The sequence below is a fragment of the Piliocolobus tephrosceles genome, chromosome 19, assembly GCF_002776525.5.
Source record: "Piliocolobus tephrosceles isolate RC106 chromosome 19, ASM277652v3, whole genome shotgun sequence".
In the NCBI taxonomy this organism is placed as follows: domain Eukaryota; kingdom Metazoa; phylum Chordata; class Mammalia; order Primates; family Cercopithecidae; genus Piliocolobus; species Piliocolobus tephrosceles.
In genome coordinates, this window is record NC_045452.1 from 4,104,475 (window position 1) to 4,122,049 (window position 17,575).

Consider the following 17,575-nt stretch of genomic DNA (forward strand, 5'->3'; position numbering starts at 1 on the left):
GCATGCACTATGTCATTCTTGTCACCTCAAATCCAAAGTTGGGAGAAACTTTAACTCAAAAGGGAAAACTCTTACCACTGACGGAAGCTTGAGATTTCTTGTTATCTATATGAAAACACAAACAAAAAAAAACCAAAGTAAACAAAGTTTTATATAACCACATATTTCCATGGGTAGGTCAGTTCTCTAGGTATTTGCCCAAGCCTCAATCCCCACGGAGCTCCTAGTACTCCCCGCTACCAGGGGAAGTGTTTCCACTCTTGGCAGCACTGACCCCACAAGGGACCTGGGAGCAGAGGGTGCAGAGTCAACTTGGGGCCTTAGGGAGCTGCCCCCAAGGCTGAAGCACTCTGGGGTTGGGGACTCTGGGCCTACTCTGGCTTTCCTTTTCCAGGTCCAGAGTCTCAGCTCAGCCCTGAGAAAACAAGTAACAAGAACACTGCAGGAACCCACGGCAGGGCTGGAGTGGTGCTGAGACTTGACACTGCTTCCCTTTGCAGTCTGCTCTGGTGAGGCACTGTCTCTGTTACCTAGATGAGGAAACGGAGGCTGTCCACAGCCAGCTGGAAGCCAGTCCAGCTGACCCCAGTGCCCAGTGGAGAACTTCTGTAGCAGCCATGGGGCCCTGAGCCTCCTGCTTGGCTGCTCCCCATGACCCCATGAGCCCCACAGGATTGTGTGCACCAGCCCGGCCACTGTCCCTGAAAGCAGAACGTGGGGAGTCTGCCAGCACATCTGGGCCAGATCATCTGGGCTGCTCCTTCTCCTCTTACACATCCCGGCGCCTTCCCAACACCACAGAGAGAGTGAAGTTCACCTTGCTGGCCGTTCTGGTGAAAAGTTAGTATGGAAAGAAGCAAAACCTACCAGGCTCTGGGGTGCTCAGTGTCTCCCTTTGCCCTAACAACAGACACTGAAGGTACAGCTGCCTGTCCCTAACCCACAGGGGAATAGCAATAGGACTCGCCAAACACGTGCTCCAAGGGCAGGCCTATGTCAAGAGAAGCCTGCCTCTGGTGGTTACGCAGTGGCAGTGGGCAGGAGCCATTGTTGGCTGAAAATACAGAGCAGCTGCTGGCCCCCGTTTCCTTCACAGGCTGTGGCCATCCAAGAACACTTGGTGTCCACGTACTTCCAAGTAACACACACAAGCACCAAGACCCTGGCCCTAGGATGCAATGACAACTCACTTCTGCAGAGCTGGGGCCACTGCCTGGTTGATAGAACCACACTGGGCCCTCTGAATCAGAGAAGGCACAACGTGAGGTAAACACGGGGGCCCTCAACACAGCAGGGAGTCAGGGTGCAGACTCAGGAGGTCCTCCTCAGAAGCTTCCAGTCTGGAGGGAACATATGCCTAAGTGTCTCTGGCCTCCATGGGTCAATAAAATCAACTTTTAGGGAAGAGAGTTTCTGTTCCAGGGTAAACAGAACTTCCCAGAAGTAAAAACAACAGCCCTAGGAAAAGAGAGATTAAGTGAGCAGTGAAACAGCAACCTCGTTTAGACCACTTTGAGGACAGCATTTCCATGATGCTAGAATCAGCATTTTTGAGGCCAAGGCTCTGGGAGGATGGGGGATCTGGAATCAAATGCAAGGCAGTGAAGAACTTCCCAAAAGGAAGTGAGGTGACACAGACCTTCTTCTGACTCAGGCACCACGGCCTGCCCAGAAAGCTCTGCTGAGGCAGCGTCAGGGCTGGCCTCTCACAGAGATCTCAACAACCCAGAAATGTGAAATCTTACTTACGAATGTCTCGAAAATGGATAATGAGCCTGGCCACGAGAGAAAGGTATTCGTCCTAAAAGTAAAAACAGGAAGCAGTTTAATCCCAAATGAAGAAGCGCAGTCATCGGACTCCCCCTTCCCGCCCCCTCGCCTGCTGGCGCCGAGCTGAAGCCCAAAGCCCATTCTGCAAGGCAGACTCAGATGCTCGGCCTCTTCTGGAATCCGCTTCTCAGAAGGGAGCCGTCAGTGCTTAGCTAGGCGGGCCAACAACAGGCACAAAGAAACAAGAAGGGGACAGAGAGCCTCCAACGGCCACTCCTCTCCCCTAATGGAAAGGCACTCAGCTGAGAGAGCTGTGAGCCATCTTGAGTGTCTTTTTGTCACAAAGGGGACAGGCAGGTTGGGGGGATGAGGCACTGGCCTGAAGGCACAAGGCCTGTCAGAGGCAGCCGTGGGTGGGCCACTGTGTCTTTGCACTAGGTGTACGGAAGGGCTTCCGTTTCTCAGCCCAGCCTGTTGCTGCCTTTTCACTGATGAGGCAGTACCTGCTGCAAATCTGGACGGCACTCCCCTGGCTGTGTTTTCGAGGAGAATCTGTGTTCATCTGCATTTATGCAAGGGCAAGGGAGAGGGTGAAGCCCACTCTCAGGTGAGGTGAAGGCCGCTGGCTGGCAAGGCCCGCTATGTGCAGGCTGCTGTGTTTCTGGGATTGCCTGGCAGGGCCTGCCTTCCACCCATTGTCCTCTTTGGCCCCAAGGACACTCACTCGCAGGTGTTTCAGGGAAATCACTGCTGTGAGTTGGTCTTGTGGTCAATACAGGGATGTCTGAGGTAAAGTCTTATTTCAGAGAAGCATCCTTGCCCTCTGCTGAAGTGCCCATCCTTCTGGCAGGGAAGCCTGGAAGGGGCAAAGCCCCGGCTCCCTGCCCTGCTCACCCAACCTTCCTCCTGAGTCACTGTGACACTGGAGTTCATCCACTACACTCATAAGATGGCAGGGCAGGGGGAAGGATGATGAAAAGTGGTCTCAGGTGAGGGTAAAAATATAAAGACACTTCCAAAATCTTTATCATCCCACATCTATTTCCAAACTCTACCCTACTTCTTTTTTTCAGCTCAGGGAAATTAGCACAGGACAACATGAAGAGGAAAGGCCCAGGAGAGAGGAGAAGCTGGGATAAGCAGTGAGGCCCGGCCAGAACAAGGGGGCACCAAGGAGGTTCTGGCTGTCCCCGTTATTCCTGACAGGAAAGGTGATGTGCATGTGAACGGGGCCCGCAGGCAGCCAGTCCCTGAAGGACAGTGGTATGAGAATGGGGGCAATGGAGGTATGGGAACCTGAGGACACTCACGAACAGAAGCGAGGTGGCCAGGTATGAGGGGAGAAGGGCCTGGGGGGCCAGCCAGATCGACATCTCACAGCCCCTAAGGCCCTGGACTATTTCTTAGGTTTGCAATACTTTAAATGAATTTGTTTTCTCCACATCCATAAATGGTAAAACAAGGGGAAGTAAGTTTCAAAAGCAACAAGATACTTCTACTTAGACATAAGACACTTAAACAAGGCTCAGGACCATGTCCCCAAAGCCCTTCTGCATAAAACCAGGGCTGAGCAAGACTTACTGCCAGCCCAGCACCTGGAATGCAGTGGGCAGGCGTCGTCACTCTGCAGAGCCCAGCACCACTCCTGACCCACAGCAGGGGGCAGCCACCGCAATGTGCTCCAGTTCCACTACCAGACCAGCAAGAGGAGGCTTAGTGGGGAGTGCGGAGGGAGGGGATGCCTGATGTGAGAAACAAGCACAGGAAGCTGTCACACTGCCAGCCAAGGAGCTTTCTTGTGGGCGATGATATTTCCCACGTTCCCCCAAACACGGGTTTATCTAGGAACATCCAGGGGCGAACGCAATGGGTCAGCCACAACAGCTCCTTTCCAGGACAGAAAGGCCTGGATCTGAAACTGCGCCTCTGATCCCCCTGGTTGGGTTCTTTCACTCTTGACTCCTCACCATCCACCCCCGACCCCATCCAGATGGACAGATTATTACGCCCCTTTCTGCTCCAAAGCACACCAACTCCCCTAGAGCTGCTGCAGAAAAAAGGGCTAAAGAGTCAGGAACCTCCCTTATCTTCACTCGGTCTGCTCCAGCTCCCCTGCTGGCTATCAAAATATAAGTGTCCAGTTGCACCTGAGGCTGAGTATTACAAACCATAAACAATGAACATCATGACAGTAACAGCTAGTACTTGGTGCTTTATGGTGCCAGGCACAGGAGTTAACAATTCACATGCATTATCGCCTTGATTTCTCCCAACCACCCAGAGGCAGGTACTACTAACACATCCAGTTTACAGATAAGAAAATAGAAACATTAAAAAGCTCCATAGAGGCCAATTGTGGAGGCTCACATCTATTATTCCAACATTTTGGAAAGTCAAGGCAGGAGGGTCCCTTGAGGCCAGGAGTTTAAGACCAGCCTGGGCAACGTAGAGTAAGACACCATCTCTACAAAACAAACAAACAAACAAACAAGCAAACAAACAAACATTACCCTGGTGTGGTGGCACACACCAGTGGTCCCAGAGTGGGAGGCTGAGGCATTAGCCTGAGAGATCAATGCTGCAATGAGCTGTGAACACTCCACTGCACTCCAGCTTGGGCGACAGAGTGAGATCCCACCTCAAAAAGTTAAAAGCTTCATAGAATTTCCACATTTGCTTGACATGTGGAAATCTTGCACAAGTGCCTCACAACACATTGTGGAGTGAACACAAGGAAGAAGAAAGGAGAGAAACACACGCTCCATGCCACATACACTGCATGACATACACCTTTTATGTAAGACCTGGGGAACCCAAACACACATATTTGCTTAAATCTGCCATAAGAAACAATGGAAAGACACACCAAAATAGAAAACTGACAAACCAGCAAGTATCAGGAACTGGGCGGGGAATGTGCCCTCTCTAAACCCACGGTGTTATGGGTTTTCACTTCAGAAGCACATAAATCTTTTACTATTGAGAAAATAAAGCCAAATCAGGTCAGGCACGGTGGCTCACACCTATAATCCCAGTACTTTTGGAGGCCAAGATAGGAGGATCACCTGAGGACAGGAGTTCAAGACCAGCCTGGCCAACAAGGTGAAACTCCATCTCTACTAAAAATACAAAAAAAAGTAGCCAGGCATGGTGGCGTATGCCTGTAATCCCAGCTACCTGGGAGGCTGAGGCAGGAGAATTGCTTGAACCCAGGAGGCAGAGGTTGCAGGGAGCCTAGATCACACCACTGCACTCCAGCCTGGGCAACAAGAGCGAAAACTCTGTCTCAAAACAAACAAAAAAAGCAAATCAAAGCCAGGCACAATGGCACAATCCTGTAAACCCGGCTACTTGGAAGGATAAAGTAAAGTAGGAGGATTGCTTGCGCCAGGAGTTCAGGGGCAACTCAGCAAATTTTATTTATCTGAAATATATATATATATTTTTTGAGACGAGGTCTCACTCTGTCGCCCAGGCTGGAGTGCAGTACAGTGGTGCGATCACGGCTCACTGCCGTTTCAACCTCATGGGCTCAAGTGAGCCTCCCCCCACCTCAGTCTCCTGAGCAGCTGGGACTACATGCAAGCACCACCACGCCCAGCTAATGTTTTTTTTTTTTTTTTTTTTTGAGACAGAGTCTCACTCTGTGGCCCAAGCTGGAGTGCAGTGGCACGATCTCGGCTCACTGCAAGCTCCGCCTCCTGGGTACAAGTTATTCTCCTGCCTCAGCCTCCTAAGCAGCTGGGACTACAGGCGCCCGCCACCACGCCCAGCTAATTTTTTGTATTTTTTAGTAGAGACGGGGTTTCACTGAGTTAGCCAGGATGGTCTCGATCTCCTGACCTTCTGATCCGCCCGCCTCAGCCTCCCAAAGTGCTGGGATTACAGGCGTGAGTCACTGCAACTGGCCAATTTTTTGTATTTTTTGTAGAGACACGGTTTTGCCATGTTGGCCAGGCTTGTCTTTTGCTCAGTCCTCAACCTCCAAAAGTGCTGGGATTACAGGTATGAGTCACTGTAGCCAACCTGAAATATTTTTCTAAAATGAAAAGTACAGCAAATCAAAAGAAAAAGGTACAATTCCTAAACATTTCAAATAAACTAAAACAAATGAGCTGAATATTAAGTTGGTGGCAGAGTCATATAGGGAAAAGAAATCTTTGAGAGGCTTTTTTAAAAAATGAAACAAAAAGCAAAACGTTCTCAATAAAAGGGATACATTTTAAGGGCAATTAGAACTTCATGGTAATCTTAAAATGTTAGTCTAGCTTTTGTTATCAGGGGTAATATAAACTGTTTATTCTGAAACGATTTCAAAGTAAAGCAAGCAAGTATGCTAATAATATTAGAAACCAAGATATTCATAGTAACAGAAAAGACACATGTTTAAAATGAAAGAAGTAAAAACCCTATATATAAGGTTAAATTTGAATTAGAAATATTAGTGTAAAATTATGGGGTTTTGTTGTTGCTGTTATTTCAAAAACATGTTTTTTCTTAGTTCTGTTCACTAAAAGGCCCAAAGCAATGAACAGAGCAGCGCCCACATAGCATGCTCAAAATGCCACTTTACCGGCAGAAGTCCCCAGGGTTCACTCCCTAGAGGAGCAGCCAATCTGGGTCTAAATGCCAGCAGACTAAAAAAAACTAAACAGGCTGTGTGAGGGCCTCAAGAGACACAGGAGCTCCTGCTAGATGAGGACGGGACCATCTAAGCATCAAAATGAATGACAGCAATGGACCAGAACACCCCAGATACACAGCTCTGAGCTCAAAATGTCACTCAAAGAGAACCCATCTGTGGCCCTTGGGGGGATGCCTTAGACTGGAAAGATCAGAAAAACAGCATTCCTGGAGGTCCTGAACACACAGAGTTTCAAACAATCATCTAGCCCTGGCTGACAAAAGAAAACCTTTCTTGACCAAAAAAAACTCCATGTAATGAATGTGGGAGAAAAGCCAGAACTAGTCTACAATCCCTAATTAAATGATGAAATCATCGGAAAGATAATAGGAACTTTACAAGGGTCAGGCTGTTGTTGCTCTCCAAACCTCCAAACTGTGGTCTTATGGGAATATCAAGATGCCCAGAAATACAAATTAAGGCAATACTTTGGAAATATTTTTGCTAAAAGACCACAGCAATCTCTCTGCTCTTCGATTTAGCACCCAGTTCATAAGAAGGAGGGGGCAGGCAGGATGAATCAGGAGCTTAGGAGACATCAGAGCCCATGGGGAGGGCTGCAGGACAGCTGGGCTGCTCCTTCACCAGTCAGGGAGGGGCCCGAAGGGAAAAAAGATCCTCGTTTGGATCCTGATTCAAAGAAGCCAACTATTACAAAAAAAGCGTTGGAACTTGAAAGAGGCCTTCCCATTGATGACAATAGTGACTCCATGTGATTGTCAGGTGGGGCCCTAGCACAAGCCGGTGTGGAGACGCTCAGCAGAGATACAACCCTGAGGGTGGGGATGTGCCCTCGACACTTCAGGAGAGACACAGAGACAGCCAAGGGAAAAGTCACCAAACCACAGCAACTGCTGACTCCGGGTTAGAGGAATATGAGATCTCTGTGTTTTCATGTCTCAGAGTTTTCCTAATAGATTTTAAAATACCATAAAATTCCTGAAAGAGTGCTTCCATGATAGTATCCGTAGCCCCGTGGGACCTTGGCCCCAGCCCACAGGACATGCCATCAGAAACCAAGCAGGGATGAGGCAGCCCCAGCAGTGCCCCCTACCCAAGGAAATCACACAGCCCTGACCTGGCCACGAAGGAAAAACAGACCTGTTATCTATCATTTTCACTCATTCCATTAAAAATATATGTAATAGGCTGGTTGAGATACAATACACCCATTTAAAACATGCCATTCGATGGTTTTTGGTACTACATTCAGAGTTCTGCAGTATTACCAAAATCAATTTTAGAGCATTTTCTTTTTTTTTTTTTTGAGGCAGAGTCTCACTCTGTCACCAAGGCTGGAGTGCAGTGGCGCCATCTTAGCTCATTGCAACCTCCACTTCCTGGGTTCAAGTGATTCTCCTGCCTCACCCTCCCTAGTAGCTAGGACTACAAGTATGCGCCATCATCCCCAACTGATTTTTGCATTTTTAGTAGAGGCAGGATTTCACCATGTTGTCCAGGCTAGTCTCAAACTCCTGGCCTCAAGTGATCCGCCGGCCTCGGTCTCCAAAGTTTGGGATTACAGGTGTGGGCCACTGTGCCCAGCCTAATTTTAGAACATTTTCATCACTCCAAATGAAAACTCCATTTCTCCTACAGCACGCTTGGCAATCACTAATCAACTTTCTATCTGTGGCAGGCTAAATAACAGTCTTTAAATCAGGTCCTATTCCCTGGAACCTGTAAATGCTGCCTTATTTGAGAAAAGGGTCTTTGCAGATGCGATTAAGTTAAAGATCTTGAGACGGAGGGCTATCCTGGATTATGCAGGTGGGCCCTAAGTGCAATTGCATGTATCCTCCTACGAGGGAGGCAGAAGGAAAGTTCACACACACAGAGAAGGCGATGTGAAGATGGAATACAGAGAGAATTTATTTACCTTGTGATGCTGGACTTGAAGACTGGAGTGATACAGCCACAAGCCAAGGAGTACCAGCAGTGACCAAAAGCTAAAAGATGCAAGAAACAGGTTCCTCTCCTATTGCCTCCCTGCTGCCACTGTGATTTTTACCCGTGGTAACTGACTTTGAACTTCTGGCCTTGAAAACTGTGATATTAAATTTCTGTTTCTTTTTTTTTTTCAGACAGAGTCTCACTCTGTTACCCAGGCTGGAGTGCAGTGGCACGATCTCAGCTCACTGCAAACTCTACCTCCCGGGTTCAGCCATTCTCCTGCCTCAGCCTCCCGAGTAGCTGAGACTCCAGGCGCCTGCCACCACCCCCAGCTAGTTGTTTTGTATTTTTAGTAGAGATGGGGTTTCACCGTGTTAGCCAGGATGGGCACGATCTCCTGACCTCGTGATCTGCCCGCCTTGGCCTCCCAAAGTGCTGGGATTACAGGTGTGAGCCACCGCACTCAGCCTAAATTTCTGTTCTTTTAAGCCACCAAGTTTGTAGTAACTTGTTATAGCAGCCACAGGAAACATAAATTTTGTTACCAGGAGTGGGGTGCCTAAAAATGTAGCAGTGGCTTTGTAACTCAATAATGAAGGGGGGCTAGTAGAATTATGAGAAGCATGACAGAAAAGGCCTAGGTTTCCTTGAACAGGCTGTGGGGTAGATATGTGGATGTTAAAGACTCTGTCATCCAGACTCTGCCTTAAAGGAAATGAGGAACTTGATACAGAAAGTCTGTGTTATCTTCAAGAATACATACACTATCAAAAACAAAACGTTAGTAGAAGCATGAACATTAAAGGTGATTCTAAGGGCACAAAGGAAACAAGGAACATGTTACTGGAAACCAGAGCAAAGGTGATCTTTGTAATATAAAGGCAAAAAGTTTAGCTGGATTGTGTCCTGTAGCTGTGTGGAAGGCAGAATCATAAGCAATAAGCTTGCACATTTAGCTGAGCAGACTTCCAATCAAAGCATTCAAGACTCAGCTTGGGCCGGGCGCAGTGACTTATGCCTGTAATCCCAGCACTTTGGGAGGCTGAGGCAGGCAGATCACCTGAGGTCAGGAGTTCAAGACTAGCCTGGCCAACATGGTGAAATCCTATCTTTACTAAAAATACAAAAATCAGCCAGGCATGGTGGTGGGCACTTGTAATCTCAGTTACTTGGGAGGCTGAGGCAGGAGAATCACTTGAACCCGGGAGGCAGAGGTTGCAATAAGCAGAGATCACGGTACTGCACTCCAGCCTGGGCGACAGAGTGAGACTCCGTCTCAAAAAAAAAAAAAAAAAAAAAAAGGCAACACGAAAGAGATAAATTAAGGGTAAAATAAACAAAAAGAATTTTTAAAATACAAAAAAAAAGAAAAAGAAAAAGAGAGAGAGAAATTGAGGGAAGAACTGTTAGGCAGAAAGGAATCCAGGCTTAATGATTTGGGAAATTCTCAGGCTATTTAGATCAGAAAAAACCAAAATGCTAAAACTAGGAGATTCACTGTTAGGAAAGTGTGTTCTGTAGAGAATGCCAAGGGTGTGGCATATCTTGCAATTTTTTTCTAGTGCCAAAGAGATTAAACACGGAACTCATGAATCCCCTCAATCATCTCGCAGAAGTGAGGAAAGAGAGATGAAATTATCTAGGAAAGATCTGTGGAGAAACCTCATCTAATACTATGAATTCCATCATATATGCAGAAGTTCCACAAGGATTTTGAGAATGTTCTACCAGCAGAAACACTGCCAGCTTGGAGTAGAAAGTTTACAGACTAGACAAAATCAAAGAACTCCCAAAATTTTAGAAGCAGGAATAGGCTGATAAAACTACTCAGCCTCAAACATGTGCTACCCTTTAAGAAAGTGAGGGCAGAGCCATAGGCTCAGAAGTCAAGAGACAGGAGCCTCCAACTTTATGATAACTTGTTATGGCAGCCATGGGAAACTAATACACTATTTCTATAGATCTGCCTATTCTCTGGGCATTTTATAAAAATGCAGCATGTCATCCTTTGGGGCTCTTCATTTCATTCACGTAATGTTTTTAAGCTTCATCCATGTTGTAGCATGTATCAGCCCTTCATTCCTTCATGTGGCCACATGATACCCACTGTATGGCTATTCTACATTCTGTTTATCCATTCATCAGCTGGTAGACATTTGGGTTGTTTCCACTTTTAGCTATTTATGATGTTATAATGATGCTATAAACGTTTCTGTATATGTTTTTTTTTTTTTTTTTTGAGACGGAGTCTTGCTCTGTCGCCCAGGCTGGAGTGCAGTGGCCGGATCTCAGCTCAATGCAAGCTCCGCCTCCCGGGTTTACGCCATTCTCCTGCCTCAGCCTCCCGAGTAGTTGGGACTACAGGCGCCCGCCACCTCGCCCGGTTAGGTTTTTGTATTTTTTAGTAGAGACGGGGTTTCACCATGTTAGCCAGGATGGTCTCGATCTCCTGACCTCGTGATCTGCCTGTCTCGGCCTCCCAAAGTGCTGGGATTACAGGCTTGAGCCACCGCGCCCAGCCGTGTATATGTTTTTGTGTGGACATGCTTTCTTTTCTCTTGGGTATATACCTAGGAGTGAAACTTCTGGGTCGTATGGTAACTCTACATTCAGTTTTTTGAGGAACTGTCATACTGTTTTTCACAGCAGCTGTACCATTTCACATTCTCTCTAGCAATGTATGAGAATTCCAATTTCTCCGCCAGGGACGGTGGCTCACCCCTGTAGTCCCAGCACTTTGGGGAGGCCAAGATGGGTAGACCACCTGAGGTCAGGAGCTCGAGACCAGCATGGCCAACAGGATGAGACCCTGTCTCTACTAAAAATACAAAAATTAGCCGGGCCTTGGCTGGGCGTGGCAGCTCACACCTGTAATCCCAGCACTTTGAAGGCTTATGCGGGTGGATCATGAAGTCAAGAGATCAAGACCATTCTGGCCAACATGGTGAATCCCCATCTCTATATCTAACAAAAGTTAGCTGGGCATAGTGGCGTGTGCCTGTAGTCCCAGCTACTCGGGAGGCTGAGGCAGGGGAATTGCTTGAACCTGGGAGGCAGACGTTGTGGTGAGCCGAGATTGAGCCACTGCACTCCAGTCTGGTGACAGAGCGAGACTCCGTTGCAAAAAAAAAAAAAAAAAATTAGCCGAGTGTGGTGGTGTGTGCCTGTGCCTATAGTCCCAGCTACTCAGGAGACTGAGGTAGGAAAATCACTGGAAGTCGGGAGGCAGAGGCTGTAGTGAGACAAGATTGTGCCACTACACTCTAGCCTGGGCGACAGAGCACGACTCCGTCTCAAAAAGAAAGAAAATTCCATTTTCTCTACATCTTTGCCAACACTTATTATTGTTGTGTTTTAAATCACAATCATTATAATGGAAATGAAGTGGCACCTCATTGAGGCTTTTATTTGCAATCCTCTATTGACTAGTGACATTGAGCCTCTTTTCACGTGGTATCTCTTCTTTGGAGATACGTTTATTCAAGTACTTTGCCTATTTTGTAGTTGCCTTTTTTTTTTTGGTGTTGCTGAGTTGTAGGAGTTCTTTAGATGGTGTTCATAAAGTACTTAGCTCTCAGAGCCTTAATATATGCATAATATGGCTACTGAAAACCAAACCATTATAATTTAAAATAGGGTTTATGAACAAGTAGGTTTACTAAGTATGGTGCAGGAGTCTTGATGGTCACACATTTAGATAGAGTGGAGCAAAGGAGCACTGCCTACTGGTAGAAATGACACTCAACCCTCATTCTGAACCAGCTGCATGCAGCACAACTCACGTCTTTCCAGCACATATCAATAATTAATACATCAACTGTTCAATTTTTTTTCTTTTCTTTTTTGAGATGGAATCTCACTCTGTCGCCTAGGTTGGAATGCAGTGGTGCAATCTCAGTTAGCTGCAACCTCTGTCTCCTGGGTTCAAGCCTCTGCCTCCCAAATAGCTAGGAGTACAGGTGTGCGCCACCACACCTGGCTAATTTTTGTAATTTTTATATTTTTAGTAGAGACAGGGTTTTACCACGTTGGCCAGGCTGGTCTCAAACTCCTGACCTCAAGTGATCTGCTCACCTCAGCCTCCTGAAACTGCACCCAGCCACATCTTTTAATGTACAAACCACGCTTTTCTCAGCTCTAAGACTAAGCACTGAATGCTGGGGCCAGTAATTGTCCTTGATGAATAGGTATAGCAGAAGACATATTCATATTTGGTGAAAAGCCTGATCCTAGGCTTGTGAGGTCCCCCGGAAAGGCTGAAGCAGCCAGGCGCAGTGGTTCACGTCTATAATCCCAGCACTCTGGGAGGCCGAGGAGGGATGATTGCTTGAGGACAGGAGTTCAAGACCAGCCTGGACAAAACAGTGAGACCCCCGTCTCTACAATAAACATTTTAAATATAATTAGTCAATCTTTGAATCATATGTTTTATGGAAAAAAAAAGTTTTTAAAAAATTAGCCAGGCATAGTGGTGCATACCTCCCAGCTACTCGGGAGGCTGGGGTGGGTAGAGCACTTGAACCCAGAAGTTTGAGGCTTCAGTGAGCTATGATCACACCACTGTACTCCAGCCTGTGCAACAGAGCAACACCTTGACTCAAACAAAACAAAACAAAAAGAAAGCTGAAGGTAGGAAAGTATCTTCATTAATCAGAGGCATGTTGGCATCTTTGTCCTCTCTTGCTCTCCTGGGGAACACAGTTGGGCCTATCTTTTTGCCCCTTGATTCTAGCTGTTTTGTTGTTCAGCTTAGACCCTCCTCTCCGATGAATTCCAAGGTGGCTTCCCAGTTCTGATGCTCCCTCAGCCTCCCTAGTCCCTGAGTTTCACCTTAGCTCCTCAGTCAGGGTTCAGTTCTGTACCAGTTATTTCTAAACTACAAACCAGAGACATGTAATACTCTTCTTTTCCTTTTTTTTTTTTTTGAGATGGAGTCTCACTCTGTTGCCTAGGCTGGAGTGCAGTGGCGTGCTCTCAGCTCACTCTAACCTCCACCTCCTGGGTTCAAGCAATTCTCCTGCCTCAATCTCTTGAGTAGCTGGGATGACAGGCACACCACCACCATGCCTGGCTTATTTTTGTATTTTTAGTAGAGATGGGATTTCACCATATTGGCCAGGATGGTCTCGATCTCCTGACCTCCTGATCCACCCACCTCGGTGTCCCAAAGTGCTGGAATTACAGGTATGAGCCACTGCATCCCAGCCAACATGTACTACTTTTCCATAGCACTATGTTAAGTGGAAAATAGGTGATAGGAGTTTAATTTTTAACAGGCAAAGTAAGCAAATGTCCAGAAATACATCCAGTTCCAGTAAACGTATGTCCGCACTGCCCCTGTAGTGCTGACACAGAGATGCCAGGACTCTGATTGTCTTCTCATTCAGTGGGTGCCAAATCGTCTTGAACTTTCCTTCAGGAGGCTGGCTGGAATGTTTGGAGATGCCATTATCACTATTGCCTATCACCCCTAGGCATAGCTATTTTTGTATCCCTCAGTCTCCCTTAGACAGAGAGTAGTCCCACCCATAAAAATTAAAGTGCTAAGGAATTAAAGTGGGTGTTTGGGTGTCTTTTGTTTCGACAGAACGGAGTCAGTAAGAGATGTGGCTAAAAGTGTGGGGTCTGACATTAGCCAAATGACATCCTGAGCAAAACAATTAGCATCTGCATGCCTTAGTTTCCTTGCCTGTAAACAGGAAAGAGTGGCACTGTAACCGAGTAAGGATCAAATGAGTTCACACGCATGAAGCATGCAGAACAGGGCCTTCTAGGCAGACATCACTGTAGAGTGCACAAACAGGGCCTGGCTGTGAGACCTGGAGCCAGGCAATGACAGGATAAGGAGGGCTTTAATTTGGGGTGCTGACACTCACACTGAAGGTATGAGCTCACTCCAGACAATTTGGTGAATTCCTTTAGACAAGTACACACAAGGCTTTCCTGCTCTGGGGTGTACGCTAGATAGCCTGAGGTGCCCATTAGTGCCTGGTTTTCTTTGGGATGGGCACCTCTGGACTTGGAAGCCTGCCAGGACTGCAATGGACAGTAATCCTCCTCCTCCATGAGCCACAACCTCTCAGACCCTCTTGGGGTCTGGAAACACAGAGAAACTACTTCTCCCTATCCTATTCCCTGCTCAGGGGTCCCACCTTTTACATTCCTTCACAGCTGTTCCAACAGGGTCTCAGGCAGCAAGGGCAGGTAACAAGTGTGCCTGGGCTGCCATCTGACCTGGAGAGTCCTATCACAGTCCACCTGCTGAGACGGTCCTCACAATACTAGCTGGCATTGCCTCCATGAGGAGTTTCAGCAGTAAGTAAAAAGATGGCCACCAGACAATATCCAAGTAAGATGTCTGTCCCTGTAAAAACGATGTAGGAAATTTCCAACGGTTCTTATACATATTTGTCTTCCAATTAATCAGAGCTTCTTCCTGGAGTTAGGGATTTAGAAATGGCTTGATAAAAGGAAATGGACTAAAATCATTATGGCACAGTGTGCAGGCTACAGTTAATTCAGGGGCCAAGGCAGAGAGAGCTGTCATAGGAAGGGGCAGTTGTTCTGCTGGACGCCTCCTTTGGGAGGGAAGGATTAATCCTAAGGTGCTGGGCATGTCTCTGTGGTAGCTAGTCTCTACGGTGCTCCCAAAATAATTAATGGCCTGCCTATAGGCTGCCGTTCTCATCAAAAGGTAGAGGTAATTTACCCTCCCCTGAACCTGCACTGGCCTTGAGACTTACTGTTTCCAAGTGATGTTCTAGGAGTTGTGAGGACTGGCAGCTTCCACTTCTTCCTTCTCTTGCAAGCCAGCTGCCATGCTAAAAGGAAGTCCAGCTACGCTACTAAAGATACCACGTGGAGGCCATGTAAGGAAAACTGATATGCAGCCTGAGTGAAGCCTTTATTGCCCTGCCAGCATGGCTGGGCTGCGGATGGAAAGCAGTCACATGAAAAGTCACAAGTGAGGCCGGGTGCGGTGGCTCACACCTGTAATCCCAGCACTTTGGGAGGCCGAGAGGGGCAGATCACCCGAGGTCACGAGTTTGAGACCATCCTGGCCAACATGGTGAAACCCCGTCTCTACTAAAAATGCAGAAATTAGCTGGGCGTGGCAGTGTGTGCCTGTAATCCCAGCTACTCGAGAGGCTGAGGCAGGAGAACAGCTCAAACCCGGGAGGCGGAGGTTGCAGTGAGCCGAGATTGTGCCACTGCACTCCAGCCTGGGCGACAGAGTGAGACTCCATCTCAAAAAAAGAAAAGAAAAGAAAAAGAATATACAAACTAACAAAAACAATTAAAAATTGTCAATTTGTTTTAAAGATGGAGTTTCACTCTTGTTGCCTAGGCTGGAGTGCACTGGCGCGATCTTGGCTCACACCAACCTCCGCCTCCCGGGTTCAAGCAATTCTCCTGCCTCAGGCTCCTGAGTAGCTGGGATTACAGGCATGTGCCACCATGCCTGGCTAATTTTGTATTTTTAGTAGAGACGGGGGTTTCTCCATGTTGGCCTGGCTGGTCTCGAACTCTTGACCTCAGATGATCTGCCCACCTAGGCCTCCCAAAGTGCTGGAATTACAGGCATGAGCCAAGATTGTGCCACGGCACTCCAGCCTGGCCAACAGAGCGAGACTGTCTCAAAAAATAAAATAAAAAAGTAAAAAAATAAAATAAAAATCCCCCCATATATTTGCAAATTATATATCTAATAACAGACTTATATCCAAATGCATAAAGAACTATTACAACCCAACAATAAAAAGACTAACAACCCAATTTAAAAATGAACAGAGGATCTGAATAGACATTACTCCAAAGAAAATAAACAAATGGCCAAAAAGCACATGAAAAAGATGCTCAGCATCATTAGTCACTAGGCAAATGCAAATCAAAACAATGAGACACCACTTCACACCTATTACAATGGCTACAATTAAAATAGACAACGAGTACTGGAGAGGATGAGGAGAAATTGAAACCTCATTTAAGTTGCTGGTGAGAATTTAAAATAGTGCAGCTGCTTTGGGAAATCTGGCACTTCCTCAAAAGGTCAAATACAGAGGTACTATATGACCCAGCAACTCTACCCCTAGGTATATATCCAAGAGAAATGAAAACACAGCCCACACAAAAATTTATACACGAACTATTGTTCTGCTTATTCATAATAACCAGAAAGTACAAACTATGTAAATGTCCACCAACTAATGAATGGCTATAAAATATGTGATATGGCCATCCAGAAATGGAATATTTGACAAAAGGAACAAAGTTGACCAGGCGCGGTGTGGTGGCTCATGCCTGTAATCCCAGCACTTTCGGAGATCAAGGCAGGTGGATCACCTGAGGTCAGGAGTTTGAGACCAGCCTGGTCAACATAGCCCTAGACCATGGCAAACCCCATCTCTACTAAAAACACAAAAACTAGCCAAGCATGGTAGCACACACCTGTAATCCCAGCTACTAAGGAGGCTGAGGCAGAAAAACTGCTTGAACCCAGTGGGTGGAGGTTGCAGTGAGCCAAGATGGTGCCACTGCACTCCAGCCTGGGTGACAGAGCAAGATTCCACCTAAAAAAAAAAAAAAAAAAAGGAGGCCAGGCGCGGTGGCTCACACCTGTAATCCCAGCACTTTGGGAGGCCGAGGCAGGCAGATCATGAGGTCAGGAGATCGAGACCATCCTGGCTAACACGGTGAAACCCTGTCTCTACTAAAATACAAAAAATTAGCCGGGCGTGGTGGCGGGCCCCTGTAGTCCTAGCTACTCAGAGGGCTGAGGCAGGAGAATGGTGTGAACCCGGGAAGCGGAGTTTGCAGTGAGCCGAGATTGCACCACTGCACTCCAGCCTGGGGGACAGAGCAAGACTCTGTCTCAAAAAAAAAAAAAAAAAAAAGAAAAAAAAAAGAGGAATAAAGTATATATGAAATATGGTTCATGGACCTTGAACCTTGAAAATATTATGCTAAGTGAAATAAGCCATGTGCAAAATGAAAATATATATTGTACAAGGACAGGTGTGGTGGCTCACGCCTGTAATCCCTGCACTTTGAGAGGCTGAGGCGGGACGATCACCCGAGGTCAGGAGTTTGACCAGCCTGGCCAACATGATGAAACCCAGTCTCTACTAAAAATACAAAAAATTAGTCGGGCGTGGTGGTGGGCGCCTGTAATACCAGCTACTTGGGAGGCTGAGGCGGAGGAATCGCTTGAACCTGGTAGGCGGAGGT

General features: G+C 47.0%; 1 protein-coding gene across 5 annotated transcripts in view; it reads right to left on the bottom strand.

The window, feature by feature from the left end:
* The window catches only part of MED15 (mediator complex subunit 15), an 89,095-nt gene that overhangs the window by 39,843 nt on the left and 31,677 nt on the right, over positions 1 to 17,575 (bottom strand). For all 5 annotated transcript variants that reach the window (XM_023190923.1, XM_023190924.3, XM_023190925.2 and 2 more), the window contains 2 exons: positions 1,750 to 1,801; positions 76 to 105 (listed from right to left, as the gene is read on the bottom strand). In XM_023190923.1, coding sequence (XP_023046691.1) covers positions 76 to 105; positions 1,750 to 1,801 — 82 coding nt within the window. The remainder of the gene's footprint in view (positions 1 to 75; positions 106 to 1,749; positions 1,802 to 17,575) is intronic.